We start from the raw sequence: 23,237 nt of genomic DNA on the forward strand, positions 1-23,237 counted from the left end.
CCCTCCTGGCTTCTCTTCATCTGAGCGAGGTGAGGTGAGGTCACCTGCACGGAGAACCTGTCAGGCTCAGGCCTCATCCTCCACGCGATCAGCAATCACCGAGGGTCCCCTTCACGGCCAGACCAAGGTCACTCTCCGGGGCACAGAACCAGACCTGGCAGCGGCGGCCTCTACTGATGACTGCGCCTCCCCTCCGGGCTGCCCCCCACCCCCACCCCCAGTTCAGCCTTGGGACCTCAGGCTCCCTCACTCCTGTCTGACTTCTCCCTCTGGCACTTGGGGCCTCCACTCCCAGCTTTCACTCACAGGAAGAAGGGAGCAAGACAGATTGACAAGAACTTTACTCACAGGATGTAGGACACAGATGTTGGGCGGGACAGGAGCTCCCCCCCACCCCGCTGCCCCCACCTCGGTTCTGTGGCCAAACCCCTGTACAACCTTGCCTCTGTTTAGGAGACCCCTGCCGTGTCGGTCACCTTAAAGGCCAACCCCTGCTGCCCACCGCGTCAGGGACCTTCCACCGTGACTGGGTCCTCCTGACGACCTGGGGCCAGCCCAGGCGGCACTGAGGGCCGCGGGGCTCGCAGACGTCTGCTGTGTCCTCCGGCCGCTGGGCCTTCACCTAGCAGGGCCGGCTGCCTGGCCCAGAAGTTCCAGGGGCACCAGGAACGGGTTCAGGGGGCAGACCCCAGCTGCTTGCCAAGCAGACCTCGGCTCCCTGGGCCTGGCGTTCTCCGGGGCCTGCAGCGCCGCCTGGCTGGCCTCCTCGTGCTCCTGGGAGGCTGTCCCGGCATCTTCAGCTCCGGGCGCCAGGCCCTCGGGTGCTGGGTCAGGCTGAGGGGCTGTCAGGTGCGCGTACATATCCGACAGGTGTTTAACCAGGGCCTCGCAGGGCAGGCGGAGCAGCTCCTCGGGAAGTGCCATGAGCAGGTCCAGGACCACTGCTGCCTCTGGTGATGGACACGGAGGGCTGGGGTGAGGGCAGGGCAGGCGTGCTACCTGGGGCTCCCTCCCTCACGGCCCCGGCCCCTTAGTCTCACCAGCTGCAGAAAGCTCAGGGCCATGACACCTGCGGGAAACAGACGACAGGTACTTGTAGATCTTCTCGAAGTCCACGGAGAAGTCTCCTTCCGCTGCTGCCGCCGTGGCCGCCGCGGAGGGGTCGGCCAGGGGTGCAGAGCCGGACTCGGCGGCTGCGGGGCCATTCGTCTTAGGGGCGGGGCCAGGAGTGTCAGGGCTGGAGTCCTCCCGCCCGCCAGGGGCGCTGAGCAGCAGCCGCTTTCCCCGCGCCTGTGTGGGCTTGGGGGGCTTGGAGTGCAGGAGGCTGACGGGCTCCGTGGCGGCGATGGTGAGTACCTGGCAGGAAGGGAGATCAGGGAGGGAAAAAGGGGGGGGAGGTCCTCCTACAGGCCTCTCTCCTGCCCTGCACCCCGCGGAGCCGTCCACGTCCACCTGCTCACCAAATCCCCCCTGTTGGACGGAACCTGGAGGGGCTGTCGCAAGCGGGGTCACTGAGGCTCAGGGTGTTCAGTGACTGGCCAGCGTCACAGGGCGGGCAAGAGGAAAGGCCCAGCAGCCCAGTCCCCCTTAGCCTTGTGCGCAGCACCCTCACCCGGCCTGTGGGACGGCTGTACCTGTGAGAAAGCCACAGTCAGGGCCTCCTCCAGCGGGCCTGTTATCTTCTCGGCCAGATCCATCCATACCTGGAGGGGGCGACAGAAAGGCCCGCGGTGGCCCTGGGAACCCACCCTCTGGGGTCTCCAAGCCCTGCCCCTCCTGGGGATCCCCTGAGGTTATTCCCCTCAACACCCACATCATGCCACAGGGGCCGGCCTCGCGGGGAGGGGGGGGGGGGGCTTGTCCTGCCTCACCTCGATGGGGGCCGGGGTCTGTGTTTCCCGGCGCCTCCGTCCCTGCGGGCCACCGGGATGCACCCTCTGGATGGCCTCCCGGACCACGCGGCCCTTGAGCTGCCGCAGGAAGTCCCGGATCTGGAGAAGAGAGGAGGCGGCCGAATGGGCCTTCTGGGCCCCCAGGGCTGGGGAGAGAGGCCAAAGCCTACCGCCTGCTGCGGGACCGTCACCGGTCCCCAGCCTCCCGCTGCCCCGGTGTGACCGGTCTCGGTGACTCTGCCCCGGAGGAGTTCGGTGCCAGGCCCCAGGTGTGACCAGCCACCCCGCACAGGTGTAAGGCCCAGGACAGCTCCGGTCCCTCCCCGCAGCCACGGCCCACCCTTTGCTAAGTACTACCTCGCTTCACCCACTCGGCCCCGTTTCCTGGCTCTCACTTCAGCCTCACTCCCCCGGGGTGCCGCGGCCCTTTCCGCCCCGACCAGGCCTCCACTCCGTCTAATTCGAAGTCCGACCCCTCAGCCTCTAGCACGCGCGGCCTCCACCTCGCCCCGCCCCTCAGCCTCATGCATGCCCCGCCCACACCCAGCCGCTCCTCCAAGCTCGCCCCGCCCCTCGGCCTCACGTACGCCCCGCCCACACCCCGCCTCCTGTCCAAGTTCCCGGGCCCCCATCTTCGCGCTCGCCCCGCCCCTCCGCCGCACGTACGCCCCGCCCACATCCTAACCCTGTCTCCAGACCCGCTCCCTTCCCCGGACCCTTCACCTCCGCCTCGCTGCGGCCAGGCAGCTCCCGGGCCAGCTCGGCGGTATCCGGCTCCGGCTGGCCCTGCCGCGCCTGCAGTAGTCGTAGCAGCTGTCGCTTCTCGCGGGCACTCCAGGCCGTGGGGCCGGTCACCTCGCCCAGGTAGCGCGCCGGGGCCGCTCGCCGCCGCTGTGGAGGCTTCATGCCGGCGAGTCCGGTGTCGCCGCTCCAGGCCCGTTTCCCTGGTAGGCGGGGCTACGGAGGCCGCTGGGGTCAGAAAGCGCGGCGCGGAGGTGGAAATAGATGGGGGCGTGGCTCCGCGTTGGCAGCCCGAGAGAGCCGTGTAGATGGGAGATGGAGAGACTGGCCTGCGAACTGAGGTGGGGGCGCATGAGACAACCCCCCCCCCCGCCTGCATTTTATCTCATCCGTGAACTGGAGCCGAAACCTTAGATCTCCTGCCGTCCCTCCATTACGGGACTAAGTCTTGCGAAACTCCTGCTGTGTGCTTTGCTTCTCCAAAAGGGGTGGACCCTGGCAGGAAGGCAGCTGTTCAGTGGTAGCCAAGAACCTGGGTTGTGAGGTTGGCCTGCCCGGAGGACCTAGAGCAAGTGGTTTGGCCGAACTGAGCCTCAATTTCCCCATTTGTAAAATGGAGCTAGTAGTCCTGCTCCGGAGAAGGGAGGAACTGGGACAGCAGACATTGTAAGAGCTCTAGACTGGACGGAGAGGAGACTGGAGCAGAGGCCAGAGGTCAAGGCCTTAGCGAGGGCAGGGTCCAGGGTGGGGGTGGAGAGCGGAGAAAGCCTGGCTTTGGAGGAGGTGGCAGGTGGGCAGGTGCAGGGGTAGAGGAAGGAGGCGGACCTTTTTTTTTTTTTTTTTTTTAATTTGACAGAGAGATCACAAGTAGGCAGAGAGGCACACGGGGGGGGGGGGGGGGGCGGGGCGGGGAGGCAGGCTCGCCACTGAGCAGAGTGCCCGACCTGGGGCTTGATCCCAGGACCCTGAGACCAGGGCCTGAGCCGAGGGCAGAGGCTTAACCCACTGAGTCACCCAGGCGCCCCGAAGGCAGACCTTATTAAAACGTAAGCAGGGGGGCGCCTGGGTGGCTCAGTGGATTAAGCCGCTGCCTTCGGCTCAGGTCGTGATCTCAGGGTCCTGGGATCGAGTCCCGCATCGGGCTCTCTGCTCAGCGGCGAGCCTGCTTCCCCCTCTCTCTCTCTGCCTGCCTCTCTGTCTGCTTGTGATCTCTCTCTGTCAAGTAAATAAATAAAATCTTTAAAAAAAAAAAAAAAAAAAAAAAAAAAAAAAAAAAAAACGTAAGCAGGTGGGGTTGGGTGTCCCTTTCTGTTTGGGGAAAAACTCCCTTGGGTCTCCCCTGGCCCCCATCTGCTCACGTATATATGAGTGTGTGGGCCATGCCCCCAAGTCCTGGTCCAAGGCCTCTGCTTCCTGCCCCCTATAACCGCCCCAAGTTACAACCGCGCCTATAACACACAGACTTCAGAACTCAGTAGGTCAGATCAGGTGTTTATTTTGAGCCCAAGTGGGAAGGTGCGAGGAGGAGCGGTCAGGGGCAGGAGGGTTCAGGGGGCAGAGACAGTGGTCCCGCTGGGTCTGAGGTCGACCGCTGCCGGTCCAGTCCTGGCGGGCCTGGTTCAAGGCCGTGGCTGTTGTGTCTCCGGACCGTGCTGGGGGTGCGCCATCCCTGGGGAGGGGCTACCCAGACTGCGCGAAGCAGAGGGACACCGTGCAGGCCGCCCCCTTCCCAGCGGATCATTGGCCGCCTCCGTCAGTCTGTGTGCGGGAGTGAGGGTGAGCGCTAGGTCTGAGTCGCGAATTCTCCTCGCCTAGTACCCGACCGGGTCTGAAGACCCCTCTTGTGACACAGAGCCTGAAGCTGGGTGCAGGTGACCCCGTGCCCGAGTCTGAATTCCACCAAATTTTGTGACCTTTGGTAAGTTACTTCAGAGAGTGCCTCATGTTTCTTATTCCTAATATGGGGATTATAATAATATCTACCTGAAAGTTGTTATGAGGGTTACATTAATTAACAGGCATGAAACCTTGCGAACACTTCCTGACACACGGAAAGCCCATGAAGTCATTATCATTACCTCCCTCTTCCAGCTGTCCTCCCGGCCCCACGTTATAACCCCCCCGCGTTTACCTGCCTTACTGGGGCCTCCTGGGCTGGGGGCCGCTGGGCGAGTCTCTCGGGGCGGGACCGGGGTTCGGGGGTGCTGGAAAGAAGAGGCAGGCTGCGGAGCAGTCGGGGTTGCTGCGCATTGAGCCGGGGCAAGGGCGCCCCCTGGCGGCTGCTGTGGGCGTAGCGCAGGCAGGTCTAGGGATGGTCGTGCCCCACCGGCTGGGTGGCGGCGACCCGGGGTTCCGACCCGCGGGAATAGGCTGGGGGCCGTGGCTGGTACCTGAATGCGCACAGACGAGGCCGAGCCCGGCGGCCAGCGCAGCGCCCAGCACGAAGGCAGCCAACACCAGCGCCACCACGGGCGCGGGCTCCAAGGCCGCGGGGGCCGGGGCGGGAGGCTCGGGGCGCAAGGCTCTGCCGGGGACGCCCTTGGGTGGCCCTGTGGGAAGTACAACACAGCGACTGGGCCCCGGCCCCAGGTTCCTCCTCACCCCCCTTCCCGGGACCCTGCGGAGAACTGCGCGCTCACCGGGGGGTGGCCGCGGCACTGTGACCAGGATGGGCTGCGTCAGCGTGTGCAGGTGGGGACCGTCGGCACCTAGGCTCTCGCCGCTGCCGCTGCCGGCGCCCGTGCACGCCTCATCCTGAGGCAGACACTGTGGGGAGGAGGAGGCAAGAGATGGGGACGTCAGGCCCCAGGATTCAGGGACCTGTCCCTGGGGCTCCCCAGAGGTCTAAGTGTCCAGCTCTCTATTGCAACCAGGAGTCGCACCAGTAAACTGGAAATCCGACCTCCTAAGAGGTCCCCGAGCCCAGCCCCTAAGATACATAAGCAACCAGCCGCGTAGCCTGTAAGGACTCCAAATCTCAGGCCCTCAAGGTCACACGACCCAGTTCTCAGAACATTAGACACCCAGAAGTTTGGCCGCTCGCCGCCTCTGCATCTGTAGAGCCTGCCAGCCCTGGAGGGAGCTCAGAGCTCCGCCCAAGGCGTCCCAGAGCAAGCCCCGTGTTCATTCCCTGTCCCCTGCGGAGCCCCTAGGCAGAGCCCCACAGCCCTCCCCCTCCCCACCCACCCACACCCCCCGCACCGTCCCTGAAGCCCAGCCACCAGCCTGAGAGGGACCCAGTGACTCTCCCCGGCTCCAAGGGTCTCCGGGCTCCAAAGCGTCTGACCCCTAGGTCCCCAAGCTCCAAGGGACTCTTCCTTCAGAGGCCAGAGGGCCTGTGCCCAGCCCCCGACCGGCCCAGGCGCCCATTCCCAGCTGTGCGCCCGCGCACCAGCGATGGCGGCGGCAGCGTCAGAGGCGCAGGTGTCCGGCGGGCTCCCCGGAGGCGGCGGCAGCGGCTCAGCTGGCAGTGCAAAAACTGCACCGATGCGTTGAAGACTGGGCGCAGGCGGAAGCTGAAGCGCACGGGACGGGCAGCACCCGGGCGCGCCGGCGGTGGCGGGAGGACGACCGAGGAGTCGGCCGGGCAGCCCCCGCGCAGCAGCGCCAGGGCGGGCCCCGGGGCCGGGCGGGAGGACGGCGTCATCGAGCAGCGGTGCAGGACCAGGCCCCAGCGCGGAGAGGGACGGGCCAGGGACGCCTAGGGGGCGGGGGCGGGATCAGCACCAGCAGCGGCCGCCCCCATCCGGCCTGACCCGGCCCCGGCGCGCCCCGCGTCCGCACCTGCACGAACACGCGGCTGTCGGCCGGGACCTCGAGCGGCCCCGCGCGGCGCGGGAAGGCGTCCTCCGCGTCCGACAGCTCCAGACTGAAAAGGGGTTGGCGCAGCCAGGGCCCAGGCGCCGCGGGGAATGGGGGCGCTGGCGGGGAGAAAGGGTGACTCGACAGAGGTCGCGCAGCCCCTCAGCCCCTCCAGGCCAGTGCAGCGACCTCCCCGCCTCCTTTGGAAAATGGATGCCGTTGCGGTGAGGATTCACCCGTGCCGGCTCCGTGCCGGGTTCACTGCTGGCAGAATAGGTGTGGTGTGTCCCCCTGAACGTCCAGGGACCCTCACAGCCTCGCAGCAGAGGCTGGGAGCAAGGCTGTGCACCTCTGGGGAGGAGCCCCCCCTTCTCAGACCTGGACTTCTCCACCCAGAGCAGACCAGGGGATCCCTGGCTGGGCTAGTCAAGTCTCAGGGTGCCTGATGGGGGCCAGGCGGTCAGGGTGGGGGAGGGCAGCTCCCCAAGGGCTCTGTGGGGGCAGCAGGGCCAGCTCGGGGTAGAGGGTGCCACCCCCCACTTTCCAAGCGTCCTGGGACCAGCAGGGAAGGTGCTGTCTCTCTGCCTCTCTGGCACAGCAGGAGCCCCACCAGGCCCCCAGGGTCTCCGGCTTCTCCCCTTGTCTGGGTTCCTCCCTCCCGGACTGAGCTCAGCAGCAGCAGCAGCACCAGGCAGGGACGCACGTGCACCCACACCCTGTCTGCCGGAGGGACCCTTGTCAGATTCCGTCCTCCTTTAGGACGGTCCCCACACGCAGTTCCTGAAAGCACTGGCGCACTGCTCTCCCACGCTCGTGGGCCTCGTAGCTGCGGGGGCCTCTGAGGAGGGGGGGGGTTCCAGGAGAGGAACCTGGAGATGGGAGACAGAGGCAGGGCCCGCCTCCCCCACCCCCGTGTCCTCCCCCAGCTCCCGCCCCCAAGTAGGGCAGGAGAGCAGTGGAACTGAGAAAGGGCAACACAGGGGCGGCAGCGTGACAGGCCGTGTCCCCAGCCTCTACATACCAAGCGGCCCACTGGGCGAGGTGGCGACCCCAGGGAGCAGGGCCAGCAGCAGGAGCGTGGCACCCGGCATGCTGGACCGGCGCTCGAGTGTGCACTCCAGCAGCGAAGGCAGCCTCCGGGCAGCACCGAGGCCCCACAGGTGCGCAGGCGGCCCTGGCCTTGGCTGAGCAGCCACCCAGGAAGGCAGGGCGCGGGGGCGGCAGGCTGAGGGGTGCGCATCAGAGCCGGGCGCCCAAGGTCTGCCAGGGATTAAGGGCTCCTCTCTGACCAACCTGTGGCTGTTGGGGTGTGTGTGGGGGGGGAGGTCGTGCACACAGCTCGCTTGATACCAGGCCACTCAGTACAAACACCACCCTACCGGCCCCGGCTGGGCTTCAGTCTCCCCTCCGTGCAGAGGCCCGGTCCCCCGGAAGGGCACGGCTCCCCCCATCCTCCCCACCGAGGTCAGAGCTCACAGCCCCTTCCCACCTCTTGCTGCCTGGGCCTGCCCCGCTGAAGACAAACCACAGACTCAGTGGAAGAAGAGGGAGGGTTTATTCTCAAGCGGCTAAGGGTTTACAAACAAGGGCATTTCGTTTTTTTAAAAAGGGCTGGGGGGGAATACTGGCGACCGGAGAAGGAGGGGTCGAGGGCCGGTGGCCTGGGCCAGGCCACCCCAGGCCCCTGCGTGCCCGCTCCACCCTCTGCCTGGTCAAGAAGGATGGCTGGTGACTGGCGACGGAGGGAGGACAGGAAAGAGGCAGAGGGAAAGAAGAGGTTCCCCCAGAACCCCCACTTCACGCAGAAGGGGGGCAGGGACGGGCAGACACACTCACAAAACAGAAAATAGTTAAATAAAAATAAATCCAGGTGGCTGGCCCAGGGCCTCCGCTGGCCCTGGGCCCAGCCACGGAAACTTCCAGCTACCCACAAAGGCCTCCCCCGCTCCTTGGCTGGGCCAGGTGAGGGAGGGTGGGGGACCAGGCCTGTGGGCTCCCCACCCTGCCCCCATCCCCTCACAAAGGGGACCGGGGCAAGAGAAGGCGGCCGTTCCCCTCCCGGGCGGGGGGCGGAGAGCAGAGAACTCTACTTTTGAACATGCGGCGTTTCGGGAGTACGGAGCGGGGGTGAGAGTCGACAGGACGGACGGGAGACGGAGACACCTCGGCCCAGACTGCGTCCATGGCCGGCCAAGCTCCTCACCTTTGCTGTTGGTTGGTTTTGTGGTTCTGTGGGTTTCTGTTTGTGTGTTGTGTTTTGTTTTGCTGTCCACTTGATTTGCATGCATCACCAACAAAAAGGAAACACACCCCCTTCCCATCGGGGCTGCTGCTGCGGAGGGCTCAGGGCACACTGGCCAGCTCTGGGGGAGTCGAGGGGTGCTCAGGGGCACTCCAGGGGCGTCACTGCCTGCACACGCCCAGCCCTCAGCCAGCCCCACCTCTGTCCTGTCTCACGTCCTCGAACCCCCACACCCGCCCCCTGCACCCTCTCTCCCTGCCTCCCTGGGGCCCCAGGGCCCCTGGGCCTCCACTCCTGCCACTGACCCCCTCTACCACATCCCTGCCGCAGCAGCGTCCGCTGCCCTCACTGGGCCCTGCGCCCGCCTTCCCTGAAGGCCACCCTGTGTGGCCGTGGCCCCTTGGGCTCCCTCCACACCCCCTGAGGTCCTCAACTCACCCCACCCCAGCTGTGGCCAGTCTCCAGCCCCAAGGGCTGGCCCCGAGGGAGGAGGAGCCCCCCCAGAGCCCACATTTCGGGCTCGCCCCCCCTACCCCGGCCCCAGACGCGGAGACCCACAGGCGATCGGGGGGCTCCACCACAAGCAGCTAAACATGACTTTGGTAAAAGTTTCTGAAGGTACCGACAAACCCCGTGAGAACAAGCTCTTTGCCCCCCCACCCCCAAACACCCCACCAAGTACAATAAAATACAATAAACTCCAAAAAGGACCCCCTGAGATCAAAGAGAGAGAGAAAGAGATAGAGAGAGAGAAAGAGACCAGCCCAGGCCCAGCTGCAGCCGGAAAGCCCAGTCTGCCTTCCCGGGGCGGGGACACCAGCTGACCGACGCCACTGCCGGGGACCTAAGTGCACCCAGGAGTCCCGCGGGGGGCCGTGGGCAGAGCCCAGGTTTGGACAGGAGAGAGGCAGAGGCAGGGAGGGAGATGGGGAAAGCCAGAGAGGTCGAAGGGATGAGCGAGGAGGGGGAAGGAGGCAGGGAGCATGTCTGCGGAGGGCGACGGGCGGCAGAGGGGCAGGCACACGGCGAAGGGGTGGCAGGAAGGGGCGGATGGGGGGGAGGGGCGGGACGGGCGGCTCTCTCCCGGCCCTGGGGGCCGCCCCAGCCCAGAGGTTACGACTGAATAAATAGCGAGTCTGCTCGTGGCCTGCTGTCTTCCGTTCACAGTGTCTGTCAGAGGGACGCGCAGGGCCCGGCTGACCCGGGGAGGCCGGCTGACCCCGGGGACGGGAGGGGTTGGGGCCTGGCGAGCCCATCTGTCCACGGCTGGTGGGCAGGGGGTCGGGGCTGGGTAGGCGCCCCCCCCCCCCACTTTCTGTCCTCGGCCCTCAGCAGCTGTCTAGGTCCCAGGTCTCCCCTGGCGGGCAGCTGGGTGGCCAGATGGGGAAGGGGGGGCCTGTGGCCATGCCCCTGGCCCCCGGTGGGGCTGGCCGCCACCACGTGGCTACCTGAAGAAGGGCAGGTGGTGCTGGCTCAGGACTCCGCTCGTCCTCGGTGACTCGGTCTTCGCCATGACGTCCTTGAACCAGGACGCCACGTCCACCTCCAGCATCTCGTAGCGCTTGATGAAGCTGTGTTCCTGCGGGGCCGAGGGGCGGGGCTGAGGACGGGGGGAGGCGCCCAGCGGCAGCTCCGCCCCGGGGAGGAGGGGGTGGGGGGAGGGGGTCCGGAGAAGAGCGGAGGGGCGGGGCCCCGGGTACTCACAAGTAGCTTATTATACTTTGGTCTCTTCCTGTGATCCTTAGTAAGGCTGAAGGAGGAGGTGCAGGAAAGAGAAGTAAGAGCCGGGGAAGGAGGGGTTCGGGGCAGCCGGGGACTCGGCGTCCCGGCTTGGAGGGGGTGGACACTCGTGACCTGGGGCCGCTTGCTGAAGCCTGAAGCCCCGGAGCCCTGCACTTGGGAATCCGGTCTGCGACGGAAGCCCAGATTGGACTGTAAGGAGCTTGTGGGAGAGGGGAGTGGGGCTCTCCCGTGGGACGAGCAAATGCGGCCCCCTTGCAGGCAGAATTCGGCTTGCAGGGGCTGGACACACAGCCTCCCCCCTCCCCCCACCCCGCGAAGGGCCGGCTTCTGCCCGCACCCCAGCTGGGAGGGTCTGCCTTCTGGCGGGGGTGGGGGGCTGCTCCGTCCTCGTCCCCCCAGCCCCAACATCCCTAGCTGGCGTCCCTGACCCCTCGCCCGGCCTCCCGCAGCCCAAGGCGGGGGGCGGGGCAGGGGCTCCTCACCAGTCTTTGACGAAGGACTGGAAGTCCCCTGAGAAGCCCATGTGCCCAGGCAAGAGCGGGGGCTCTTCCTGGAGGACTTTGGTAAGGACCTCGAAGTCTGTCTTGCAGTTCTTGTAGGGAAACTGGCCCGTCGCTAGCTCCACCTAGAAGAGACGGCAGGGCCGGCGGGGCTGAGGACGGGTTCCTCCTCTCCCTTCCCGCCTCCCTCTGGATCCCCAAACGGGCCGGGGGGCCCCCCACTCACCAAGGAGATGCCCAGGCTCCACACGTCGGCCCGGATGTCATAGTCCGGCTTTGTGGGGTCCGGAGGGTCTATGCGCTCCGGCTGCCGGGGTACAGAAGGGGAGGATGTACCCTGGGGGCGATGCGCCACCCGGATCCCCCAGGCTCACCCACCCAGGCGCCGCGCGCGCAGGGGGGGGGGGGACACTCACCGCCATGTAGGCGGCACAGCCGGCGCTGCGCGTCTTGGCCTTGGAATCGACCAAACGCCCGCTGATGCCGAAGTCACAGAGCTTGATCTGGCCCCGCTCGTCCAGCAGGATGTTCGAGGGCTTGACATCACGGTGGATCACGCCGTGCTTCTCCTTCAGGTAGTACAGCGCCTTCACGATCTGCAGCGGGGACAGCAGGGCAGCACCGGTGACGGAAGGACACCCACCGGTGTCAGGAGGACAGGGCTGGGGGTGGGGGGCGGGGGATGGTGATGGAAGCACCCGGCCAGCCGCACCCCGGCCCGGTCCGCTCACCGCCACCGTCATCTTGCCCAGGATCCGCTCGGGGATGGGGCCCTGCACCCGCTTCTTGAGCTTCTCGGCGCACGTGCCCATGAGCTCCATGGCGATGAAGACGTCCGTCTGCAGGCGCAGCACAGGGAGGCTTGGGCGCGGCCGCACCCCCCAACTCCCACCCACCCCACATGGACTCCGCCCAGCAAGGAGGAGACCGGCAGAGCTCCGGGGGGGACAGGGGAGCATCTGCGGCCGCCTGGCAGCGCTCACGTTGGTGATGAAGGTGCCGAAGCACTGCACGATGTAGGGGCAGTCGTGGCTCTTGAGCACCACGTCCAGGTCCATGAGGATCCGCTTGTTCTCCTCCTTATTCCCCGAGCGCCGCATTTGCTGCACGGAGGACCAGGGGAGCCTCAGCACGCAGGTGGGGGGGTGGAGTGGGGGTTGGTTCTCGGGGCAGGGCTCAGGCCGGGTGGGGCTCACCTTGACAGCGATGACGTGGCCCGTCTTCCGGAAGCGCATCTTCCACACCTGGCCGCACGTGCCGCTGCCCATCTCCCCCAGGTTCTCCAGATCATTGATTTCGGCCTGGTAGCGCTGGCCAGGACAGCCAGAGCTGGAGGATGGGCCAGGCCTCGGCACCGCCCCCACCCCAAGACCTAGCCCTGCCGTGCGTCTGCCCACCCCCCCAGGGGGCCAGGGCCAGGGTGGTACCTGGCCCCCGATGGTCAGGTAGCCGGTCTGCTTCATGATCTCCTGTAGCTTCTGGTCAATCTCGATGCTGGGGGGACACGACGAAGGTCTCGGTGAGGGAGGGTCCCAACCAAACTGAGGCCACCCTGTTCCCCGACACACAGGGGTTCCCACAGATTTAACCACCTTCCTCCCTAGGACAGGCGAAGTGGCCCTCCCCACAGGACCACCTGACCCCCTCCCCCCACTGGCCAGCTGCCCCCGCTCCAACAGCTCACCTCTCCATGCTGCGGGGCATGAACAAGGTTGATGGAAGCCCCAGCATGTTGCGGGGCCGGGCAGGGGGTGTGGGGTGCTGTGGGGAGCTCTCGGAGGACGGTGAGCGGCTGCCCCCATCATTGGCCAGCGGGAGCTGGAGGGCTGGGGGGGGTGAAAACCAGGGGTGAGAGGGGGTTAGCCACCACCTGGTACTCTGGGGCCTTGGGACTCTGGTCTCCCCCTTCCTGGTATCAGGTAGGCCAGCAGAGACCCCCCCCCCCCACCCCACTGGGCCGGAGGAGCTAGGGTCTCCCTGACCACTCTCCAAGTGCCTTCTCCCACCCCCCGACCTGGAAGAAGATGGAGTGGGCTGGCAGGGAGGGGTGGTTCCCAGAGGCTGAGGGATTGTCCCCAAGTCTATGCTGACACGGGATCATGGCCCAGGGACTGATGACATCCTTCAGCCAGGCAGCCTTCCTGATATGTCCCTTTCCTCCCCACCTCTGCCCAGGAAGCTGGCCCAGGGTCACAGCACCCACACTCTGGACCATGCAAGGAAGGAATGCCCACTAGGATCAGCCTGGGTTCTGGCCCTGATGGCAGCACTGAACTTGGCTGCCCATTAAGAATCAGGCAAGACCATCCCAGAGAGACAATGGGCGAGGGCCCCATGCTTCCGGCTGCCTGGCCCCACGTTCTGCTCCAGGGTCAGGGAGGGCCACCCTCTAGCCAGTAGGCTCATCTCTGAGCCTCCCAGTTTGGCTTGCAAAGCTGGGGCCAATGGATCGGGGCAGGACCCCAGGCTGGGCCTGTGTCCTTGGGGTGAGGGGATTCAGGGGGCACAGCCCCCGCCAAGAGCGGGTGGGCTGGGGGTAGGCGTGGGGAGTGGGCCAGGCAGTGGGGTCTTCTCAGCAGCCTGCATGCGGACAGCTCGGGCATGCTCCACGCAGGCGGGCAGGCAGCGGGCAGGCAGCGGGCACCCCAGGACGGGCAGGCGGCATTCAGGGATCGGGAGGGCAGGAGACAGACAGACAGATGGGAGCCAAGACTTGGGGCCCAGCTGCCCAAAGGAGGCACTGCAGAGACAGGCCAGACAGGGGCTCGGGACAGGACAGTAGGTTTCCTGAGGGGCTGGGATCCTCCCTGGATGGGCTGCCAGGAGGGTGGGAACAGAGACCCGTGTGGCCCCTGGAGAAGACAGATGAGCCTCCACTGAACCCTCGTAGCCCAGAGGCCCAGATGCTCCAAAAGGGGGTCCCTAACCGTGTAGGGCGCTGGCTGCAAGTGTCTCTAATTGGGGCCAAAAGAGGACCTTCCTACGGAGAATGGCTGGGAGGCCCGGGGCCACTGTCCCACAACCCCCAGCTGATGCCCCCTTCTCTGCCTATACCTCCGGCCACGGGCCACACTCTCCTCCCACAGTTCTGCAAGCGCCTTGTGATGCGGGCCCAGGGACCAGTGGACAGAGACGAATACACTTGAATTGCTGCCGTCTGGTTACTTTCTCTGCCCCGTTACCCTGGCCCCAGACCACGTCCAGAGTGAGGGAGCAGGTCCGTAATCCTAGCCTGCAGCCGCAGAAGGGACACGGGTCTTGGTGGGGTCTGCTCAGAGCACACCCCGGGAGCCTCCTGCGCTCCCTCCCTGTCGCTCTAGGCCCTGGCTTTGTCATGTCCTTGCTTCACTCCTCTGTCATGGCCGGAGTCCTAATCCCTCTCTCTCTGGCTCAGCAACCTCAGGGGCACCCGAGGGGCCCCCGTGCTCCCCTGTACCTGGACTCTCTGGGGACACTGCCAGGCTCTCGCCCCCTGAGAGGTATCCGGGCCCCTTTTCGCCCTGCATGGTCACCTCCTCTCTGGGGTGAGAAGCACACCCCGACCGTCTGCACACTTCTGGGGGAGGGGGAGAAGCTTCCAGTGGTCCTACGACTGACACGGTGGGGACCTGAGGGGACTAAGGTGGGGGATGGGAGGAGGTGCACGAAGGCTCTGCGAATGGAGGTTACAGACGTGGTGACAGGCCACGTGGCAGGTCAGGAGGGCACAGTGAGAGCGAGAGGCTGAATGAGAGAGAGGGAGAGAGAGTAAGAAAGCGCATGGGAACACATGACCAACAGGAGCCACAGACACACCGGGCTGTCAGTCCAACACACACACACATGCACACGCACACAGAGGGGATGGCACAACCCCCCCCAACACACATACAGACGATATGCCGAGAGCCCTGAACAGAACCAGCCCCACGCTGTCTTACACACACACACACACACACACACACACACACCCCATCTAGTTCCACCTACACAAGGGCCTACAGGGCCAGACCCCCCCTCCCAGGTGTCTGTCTGTCTCTCCAGCACACACTCTCTCTCTCTCTCACACACACCCTGTACACACCTCTCACACCCACGAGCAACTGCACTCAGGACCCCGCCGGCTGCTTCCTCTACCTTCGATCACGGGCTCCCTGCGTCCCACGAGCCTGTGCTCGTATCCCAGCTTCTCCAGAGGCCTCCCTGACCAACCACCCCCTGCAGACCCGGCCTTTTCTACAAGGCATCGCTGCTTTGTCCGCTTCTCCCACACTGGGAAAGTGCTCACTGTCCGTGACTGTCAGCCACGCGACAAGGGGCCCTTGGTCCGTTCTGTCCGCCACTGTGTCCCCAGAGTGGAGCGGCACGTGTTTGCTGTGTTGTTGAAACAAATCAACAGGAACAGCCCGATGGCCTGACCCAACCGTCTCTTTCTCCCTTATACACGCGTGCACACACGTGACCTCTCACAGGCGGCAAACTCCCGGTGGGTAAAGGAGCTCACTTCCTCTTCCAGGAGTCCAAAACTGAGCCCACCAGGAAGGGAGGAGTGGAAGGTGAGTGGACAGAGAAGAGGCCAAGGGGGCCGAACACTGTTGATCACTGATGGTGTGCAAGGAGAGAAAGTAAGAGTGACAGGTGCGCGCACACACAGCATGGGGGGTAGGGGAGGGCATTCTGCGGCGGGGGCAGCGGTTAGGTCAATGGTGCAGACGTCCAAGCGACGATGATAAAAAGGCTGGTACCTGCTCGTTGGGACGGGGCAGGAGCAGGGCTTAGAGTGATCACAATAACTGGATGGGGAAAAGGAAGAAAAAAAAACAACACCACGATAAATCACAACAGAAACAACTGATTTGTTCAAAAGAAAAGAAATCAAATCATAATGAGGAAGAGGGGGGGGAGGCGCGAGGCACCAAACTGCAGAGACGGGTAGAAACCGACAGAAATGGGAGGACCGGGAGGATGGATGGTGCTGACAGACACAGATGCCTGGAGGGGGCTCCTTGGGGACCTGCCCGCCGTGGGCCTCACCGTGCCTCACTCTGTACCTGGGACAGCCACCCCATAAGGGACCCCTGGCCCCACACCCAGCCCTGTCTCGTCCATGCTGGGGCTAGCGGAGGCAGCACCGCAGAGCCCAGCAGGGACCCTCCAGTCCTGGGAGGGCTTTCTGCCCCAGGGAGGAGCCCACACGGCTACCCCAAGTCAGAAGAGGAAAGGATGAGGAGAGGACCGCACACAGGGGCTGGGGGCAGTCAGGCTGGGTGAGCAGGGAATGACTGCAATGCCCTGACGTGGGGGGGGGTGCCCCCTCCTACCCGGACGACCCCTTGGGGAGCTACATAAGCTACAAGGATCGTTCAGAAGAAGCACAAAGGAGGCCAATTTGCCAGCTGGAGAGACACAAAGTGTGTGCTGGGGTGCCATTCCTCAGGTGTGTGGGGAGGGTGGAGATCTGACGGCCTTTAGCTAAGGGATTTGGGGGGGGGCGTCCTGTGGGACATAACAAAGAAAGCAGACTGGCTGCGGTAATCCCAGGCCAGGTGCTGAGTGCTCGGGGAAGGAGGAGCAGCTCTTGAATCCAGATGGTAAGATGCCAGGAAGGTGGTCACAGAGAGCGCAGGATCGGAGACAAGGGGTACGTGGGCTGGGAGGCCGAGTTATCACACACTCGCCTCAGGTATCCTTAGGCTTGGTGAGTGTGGGTGTGCAGGGAAGAGGGAGTCACTGGAGTCCAGGTGATGAAAAGTTGCCAGGCTGGGGGTTGGGTGTGTAATTTTGGAGAAGGAGAGCAGTCCCCAAGAGAGCGGCACTGAAACCAGTCAGAAGAGTCTGAGGGTGCCCGGTGTATGTGGGTAGGGTGTGCATGGGACGGGGCCTGCTAGGCCCAATGACAAGGGCCCAGCCTTTGGGCAGCCCTTCCCGGCCCTGCCACCGGGAAGGAGTTCGGAGGAACAGGGTGTTATATGTGGTCATATGACCTCAGGGGTCACCCGGGCCGGGCGTGCGTGTGTGTGAGTGTGAGTGGATCGTCCACGGAACCATATGACAAGGACCCAGGTGCGGAAGAGGGAAAGGGGTCTCCTGCCCGGCACTGAGATGGCAGCAGCGGAATCATCTGGTCGGCAGCGGTGTCCGCGTTTGCCGGGAATATGGATGTGGTCACGGTCGCGTGCATTAGGGGGAGCCGCGGCTCCGGGTAGGTGACACAGGCTCCGAAGATCACGGTGGGGGGGGGGGGCGGGTCATCGGGTGGTGGGGGGCCTTGCCCTGGGGCCGGGTAACTGGGCTCGTAGTCCCCGTAAGGGGAAACCCCTACGTTGGGGGAGGGCAGCCCGGGAGCCCGCGGCCCCACGCCCCCCCGGGTCACCGTGACCCTCTCCCCGCGAGCCGACAGCAGGGGGTATGGGGCGGAGAGGAGGAGGAGCCAGAGCTCCCCGGAAGCGGGGGCGGGGCCTGACGGCGGGGGCGGGGCTTCCCGCGGCGCGCGCCCCGCCCCGCCCGCCCCCTCCCCCACGCCGCCGTGCTTACTGGGCCTGGGCCGCTGGGGGCTGATATCCAGGTTGAGGTCGATCCTCCGCCGGGCCTCGCGGTTCTCCTGCTTCAGCTTTGCTTCCAGGCGGGACAGCTTCTGCTCCAGGGAGGACGCCGCCATCTTCCCCGCCGCCGCCGCGCACCGCCCGGCCGCCCGTCAGTCCGGCAGACAAACACCGCACTGCGCCTGCGCCTGGATGACCCCGCCGAGCCGCCGTCTCTCCCTGCACGGCGCATGCCCGCGGCGCGCGCTCGCCCATCCCTCGGACCTAACCTCTGAGCATGCGTGCTTCTTCCCAGCGGGAGGGCTGACGCCACCTAGAGCTCGCGTCTGGCAACGTGCAACGCCTCTCACCGTGAAGCGCACGCGCTGATTCCGAGCGCACTCTCGGGAGGCGCCGTGTTGAAATCCATTCACACTGTTTTGCAGAGAAAGGCGGGGGCGGGGGTTGGGGGCGTCGGTGCGCCTGCGTACGGAGGGGTAGACGGGATCCCGCGCGTGGCCTTTTCTACGCATGCGCAACCTTGGCTCGCTCTTCTGCCGCTCTTCCCGGGTGTAGGTTACTGATGGTGGTTTTCGATCTTCCCCGCCCGGCCTGTCCTCTGGCACCCACGCTCCCTCACAGCTGCCTTTCTCGTCTGGGACAGTGTTTCATTAGGATCCCTGTTAGGCTTAATTGCTGCCTTCTAACCATAATTAGGCGCTCGTGGGGAGCCCTTTCCATTTCAGCAAGCTCGGGGCTGGGCAAGGACTGGCGGGAGGGACGGGGTAGGGCTCGGTCACTGCAGGGTCTCTAGGACCAGCGGCATGACCCCTGATCTCGACGACAGGGCCAGGGTCATGGCCAGAGTTCCAGGTCAGACTCAAATGGGATATTTCAAGACTTTCCCTCTTTTTTCCAGCCCCGGAATGTGAGCCCTGCTCCTGGACAATGCAGAAAATGGGCCTTGGTGTTAATGCGCCTCAGCCCGTCTTCCCCGAGGCTTAACTGGTCTGATGGGTGCCTGGGAAAATGTCCCCAACTGGAATCCTGGTTTTCCTGGAAAGCAGCTTGCCTCTGCTCTCAGTTGCCAGGAAGAGGCTCACATTTTGCAGACACCTCGTGGTGTCCCGTCCCAGGAGGTCAGGGTCAGGCGGCCTCTCCCACATGCCCCACGTACTCCTGGTCCAGCACGGGAACACTGGTAGGCGATGAAGGCTTGTGGGAACTCCTGTGGTGACAACTGACGGGTGGAACAGGTACAAGAGAGTGGAGTCTGGAGAACTAACAGATAATGTAGAGGAAAGGGGGTTCTCCAGAAAAAGAGGTAGGCAGAGGATGCCACATAGTTTCTCCTGGTAAGCCAAGTTCGCTCTGCCTCCGCTTCCAGGGCAGAAAAATTCATACCCTTGGTGCCGGCAGGTGAGCGTCACTGCTTGCCAATAACTGGTCTGCTGAAATGGAAGGCTTAGACAACAGAAATGGATACCAGAGATCAGAGTTTCGTTCTCATAATTCGTATTATTTATTAAGCATCCTCTGATAGATGCCCCCTCATACAGGGAGTATTTGAAAGACAAGTTCCTGCCTGTGCTCAGAAGAATGTAACCTCCGTCGGAGGTGTTCTGAACCCTGGAGTCTGCCATCCTTCGGATGTCCATGAATGGCCCTCTGGGACATCTGGGGGAATCTGCTGCCTGCCTGAAGTCGCTTGCGGAACTTTGCATGTATGTGTACCTGAGCATTTTCCTGGGAAAGGAGGTGCCCAGCTTTTATCGGATGTTTAAAAAAGTCTAGGACTCAAAAAGGGTTCAGAATCCCTGCACTGGACATCCAGATTCTGGATGCCCACAATTCCCAACATACAGGCGCAGGACCACCTTCATTAGAATTACCTGGGATGCTTACTGACAGGCAGGTTCCTGGTCTCCAGCCAGACCTGAGTCAGCCTTCCAGGGGTGGGGCCCAAGATGTTTTGTTTTGGGGATGTTGATTTTGATGCGTAGCCAAATGTGAGAACCATTTTTCTGAGTGCACATGTACGTAGCAAACAACTTATAAATAAGGGATTGGCATCGAAGCTGCGGGTGAGGGTCACCGGTCTCCTGTGTCTGTGTCCCCTCCTTGGGAGAGAACCCCAGATAGAAGCTGTTTTGGTCCAGGGTGTGGGGGGGGGGAGGGTTGAAATCCCATTGGGATGTGCCGCACCCCCTTGTATGGCACTAATTGAGCTCGAATGTCCATGGGCGGGGCAGGCCAGCCAGCTAGCCAAAGACACAGGTGTGGTTTTAGTCTGAGAATCCAAGGACTGAGTTAATCCCTCTCTGACGTTCCACCCCAAATCCATGGCCTCCTGTCTCTTCTCAGACCAGCCCCAGGATCTTGCCTGGATCCCACGAGGCGGTTGTGTCTGCTCCTTCTCTCCTGGCCTGGGCCCTCTTGGCCACCTTTCTTGAAGACAGCAGCAGAGACTCTGGCGTGGAAGCATCCAGAAGGCCTCTACCCCAACCTTCCCCACCTCCGCTTCATTCTTCCTCCAGTTTCTCCCGCACCTCTGCCGGCAGGCCCTCGTAAAGGGCGTCCTCTACCACGAGCCCCACTTTCTTGAGCCCCACGCAGTGGCCAAGCTCTTCAGGCAGCGCCTCCAAGCGGTTGCCCCTGAGCTCCAGGCGGCCGAGGGCTCTGAGGGCCCCCACCTGGGGCGAGAGCTGGCTCAGGTGGTTGTAGCCCAGGAGCAGCGTCCGCAGCTTGCGGCAGAAGAAGAGCTCGTCGGGCAGGGCCTCCAGGGCATTGTAGGACAGAGCGAGGTACTGCAGGTTCTGGAGCAGGCCCAGCTCGGGGGGCAGGGAGCGCAGCCCATTGTGCGAGATGTCCAGCAGGCGGAGGCCGCAGCACATGCCCAGCTGGCTGGGCAGGGTCTCCAGCTTGTTGTGGCTGAGGTAGAGCTGCTCGAGCCCCCGGAGCTTCCGCACGTGCTCGGGGACATAGGCGATCTGGTTGTGCCACAGCCTGAGCGTGACCAGCTTGCGACAGTGCTGGAAGCTGAGGATCTCCTCGATGGACCGCAGGTGGTTGTCCTTGAGGTCCAGTTCCTGCAGCGCGCCCAGGCTGAAGATGGCGTGGGGGATGCGCTCCAGCCCACAGGCCACCAGCTCCAGCTCCCGCAGCGCCGCCAGCTTCTTGAGGCTGTTAAGGGCCAGCAGGCGGGCCCCGTCGTTGTGCAGGCTGAGCCGCTGCAGATGGCCGGCCACGTCCGTCACGCTGGCGGGCACCTTGCTGGCGTTGCTCCGCAGAGACAGCACCTTGAGCTGCTTCAGCTCCCGGAGGCTCTCCAGGGTCGCCGCCCGAGCCAGCTCTGGCGGGAAGAGCCCCTCGAGGTGCAGCTCCTCCAGGCCCCGCAGCCCAAACACCCACAGGGGCACCTCGCGGAGCTCCTCGCACTTGACGCGGATGACCTTGAGGCGGTCCCGCAGAAAGACCTGCAAGGAGAAGGGCAGCCTGGCGGGCGAGTGGAGCAGGCTGAGCTCCTGCAGGCTCACCAGCTGCGAGAGCCCCGGGGGGAACGTGATGTCGCAGATGGCCTCCAGCCGCAGCGCCTCCAGCTCGCTGAGCTCGAAGACGGTGTCGGGCAGCCCCGGGAGCATGCAGAGGGCCAGCTCGAGCCGGCCGCGGGCGTTGCGCTGCAGCTTCTGCCGAAGCTTCTCAGGCGTCCACTCGTGGTTCAGGTTGAGTTGCTTCAGGCGGCTCTCACTGACCTCGGAGAGGAAGACGGCGAAGCGCTTGGAGTAGAGCGAGTCATACTGGTCGATGAGGTGGAGCATGAAAGCGAAGTCATTCTTGACGTCGGGTATGTCCCCCATGCCGGTCTCCTCCCGCACCGAGCGGAAGGAGTACTCCTTGAGGGGCCGGTGGAAAAGCCAGTAGAGCGTGTAGAGACAGGTCAGCCCATAGACACACACGAAGGAGATGTAGCAGAAAGCCAGCTTGGAGAAGAGGTGAGCCTTGGTGTGGTTGCAGCAGAAGCTGGCGTAGCCTGTCACCTCCGAGGTCTCCACCCTGCAGGCCACCAGGAAACTTATCTTCTCCACGTAGACCAGGTTGTAGACCAGGATGGCGAAGAACTTGCAGACCTTGAGCACCGTCTGCCGGATGTACATGGTGTACAAGATGTCGCCCTCCTCCACGTGCACGCGGAACTTCTTGACCTTCTCAAACAGCGCCTTGGCCTGTTCGCCCTCCTTCTTGTCCAGCAGGGTGACGGCCGGTGGCTCCGTCACCACCTTCTCAGGCTCCATCAGCGCCTTTTCCTTCTCACCCTCGCTTGCCTTTCCTGGCCCCGCGGACGCCTCCACGGTCGCCGTCGCCCGTCCCGCAGCGGGGCCCTTGTGGTTGTCCCCAGAGACCTCGGACAGGGCCCGCGTGGTCCACGGCGAGTCGAAACACTTGCCCAGGATGGAGATGAAGTGCTCGATCTTGGAACTCGTGCCGGGGAACTTGAACCAGAAGCTGGTGCAGACCATGAAGATGAGCGTGTGGATGACGACCAGGTAGGGGAAGTACTTGGCGTACCAGTGGAGGGCGGTCTCGTAGCACAGCTGGTTGATGAAGCTGTACTGCTGGAGGTCCAGGTTGTTCTTGAGGCCGCTGACCTCCCGGAGGCCCCCCATCTGCTCGGAGACGCCGCGTGGCAGCAGCTGCTGGCATGGGGCTTCGGATAAATTCTCTCGGAGCTCGTGACTGGGCAGGCAGATGATCTTGTCCTGTGTCACCTGGGAATGAGGCGGGGGAAGAGGGTCAGGGAGTTGGGTCGGCCTGGGTAGCTGAAGGTGGGAGGCGGCCCCAAGCCCTGACTGTCCCGAGCTGGCTGTGATTTTGGAAGCGTCTCCAAGCCTCTGAAAGCACCTCAGTCTTTGAAGAAAGGAGTTCGGTTGAATGCGATGCTCGGGCTCTCCCCCTCTCCGCCCCGGCAAAAGATCCTGAAGTCCTAACCCTTAATACCTGTGACTATCTCGTCTTTGCAGAGCACACGCGCTCAAGTTAAGGTGAGGTCCTTAAGGTGGGTCTTCTGTCCTTTGGACGAAGACACACGCATGGGGAAGAGGAGCGGGGGAAGAGGAGCGACCGGCATCTCTACACCAAGGAATGTGGGAGGCCACCGGGGAGCCGGGAAGGAGAGAGGCAGGGAACGCCTGCTCCCTCTCCCTCGTAGCCCGTGGAAGGAAACAACCCGGTCAACACTTTGATGTCCCCCTTCCAGGCTCCAGAACTGTGGCACAACCGCGGGAAGACTTCCGGAATTCCCAGGCCCCGCCCCCGCCAGGGCCCGCCTCCCCACCGGGCGCATCCAGGCCCCGCCCCGCTCGCTCCGGGCGCCTTACCTGCAGAGTGCAGCCGAAGACCCCGATCATGAGCATAGCCACAGTGAGGTACTCGGCCAGCACGTCCCACCAGGGCTTGAGCACCTTGAAGGCGGGCTGCTGCTCCGTGAACTGCTTGAACTCGGCCACCGGAATCATCTTTCCTGCGGGGGAGGGGCAGGCAGGGGTTGCAGAGACCCTCAAGAGGGGGCGCCTGGTCGTAGGCCCCCAGCGCCTCAGACACCTGCCTCTGCTCCCAATTTGCCTTCTCGCCTGCCCCAGCCTGGCAGAGCGCACGAGCTGTGTGCCTCCTTCCCCTGTGCCCCAGACCTCACCTCCTTCCTGGAGCCAAGCTGCTACTACTGTTCTCCCCACTTCTGCTCCCCGGGATCCCTGCTCCCATCTGACGCTGCTGGCCCTTTCAGAGGTCAGGATCGGCAGTCCACAGGGCCGCTGTCCCCCAG

The 23,237-nt window shown here is 64.2% G+C and overlaps 4 protein-coding genes across 6 annotated transcripts; all 4 read right to left on the reverse strand.

Moving 5' to 3' along the window:
- Positions 1-353: 353 nt before the first annotated feature.
- On the reverse strand, positions 354-2,860 carry SNAPC2 (small nuclear RNA activating complex polypeptide 2). Its single transcript, XM_045989842.1, has 5 exons — positions 2,616-2,860; positions 1,872-1,991; positions 1,635-1,703; positions 1,041-1,356; positions 354-950 (listed from the first exon to the last, which is right to left on the reverse strand). The coding sequence occupies exons 1-5, from the start codon at positions 2,796-2,798 to the stop codon at positions 619-621; spliced, it is 1,020 nt and encodes a 339-aa protein (XP_045845798.1). The 5' UTR covers positions 2,799-2,860; the 3' UTR covers positions 354-618.
- A 1,248-nt stretch (positions 2,861-4,108) lies between these two features.
- TGFBR3L (transforming growth factor beta receptor 3 like) lies at positions 4,109-6,651 on the reverse strand (the record flags this gene model as incomplete). Its single annotated transcript, XM_045991051.1, is given in 7 exon segments — positions 4,109-4,391; positions 4,765-4,837; positions 5,024-5,182; positions 5,273-5,399; positions 6,025-6,333; positions 6,417-6,564; positions 6,566-6,651. Coding segments are annotated over 6 exon segments (897 nt in total), but the record flags the coding sequence as incomplete, so codon positions are not given.
- Positions 6,652-7,970: 1,319 nt separating this feature from the next.
- Positions 7,971-17,640, reverse strand: MAP2K7 (mitogen-activated protein kinase kinase 7). 3 transcript variants are annotated; one of them, XM_045991049.1, is made up of 12 exons: positions 17,433-17,640; positions 15,644-15,691; positions 12,604-12,745; positions 12,347-12,413; positions 12,116-12,229; positions 11,903-12,022; positions 11,651-11,758; positions 11,336-11,515; positions 11,146-11,226; positions 10,902-11,044; positions 10,381-10,426; positions 7,971-10,255 (listed from the first exon to the last, which is right to left on the reverse strand). In XM_045991049.1, the coding sequence occupies exons 1-12, from the start codon at positions 17,554-17,556 to the stop codon at positions 10,121-10,123; spliced, it is 1,308 nt and encodes a 435-aa protein (XP_045847005.1). In that variant the 5' UTR covers positions 17,557-17,640; the 3' UTR covers positions 7,971-10,120. The 3 variants fall into 3 exon arrangements, with proteins under 3 accessions (XP_045847005.1, XP_045847006.1, XP_045847003.1); XM_045991050.1 differs by lacking the exon at positions 15,644-15,691 and having other exon boundaries at positions 17,433-17,638; XM_045991047.1 differs by lacking the exon at positions 15,644-15,691 and having other exon boundaries at positions 12,116-12,413.
- A 1,832-nt stretch (positions 17,641-19,472) lies between these two features.
- On the reverse strand, positions 19,473-23,237 carry LRRC8E (leucine rich repeat containing 8 VRAC subunit E). Its single transcript, XM_045991046.1, has 3 exons — positions 23,109-23,237; positions 22,795-22,937; positions 19,473-22,185 (listed from the first exon to the last, which is right to left on the reverse strand). Exons 2-3 carry the CDS (start codon positions 22,930-22,932, stop codon positions 19,942-19,944), a joined length of 2,382 nt encoding a protein of 793 aa, XP_045847002.1. The 5' UTR covers positions 22,933-22,937; positions 23,109-23,237; the 3' UTR covers positions 19,473-19,941.

This window comes from Meles meles, chromosome 20 (assembly GCF_922984935.1).
Source record: "Meles meles chromosome 20, mMelMel3.1 paternal haplotype, whole genome shotgun sequence".
Taxonomy (NCBI): domain Eukaryota; kingdom Metazoa; phylum Chordata; class Mammalia; order Carnivora; family Mustelidae; genus Meles; species Meles meles.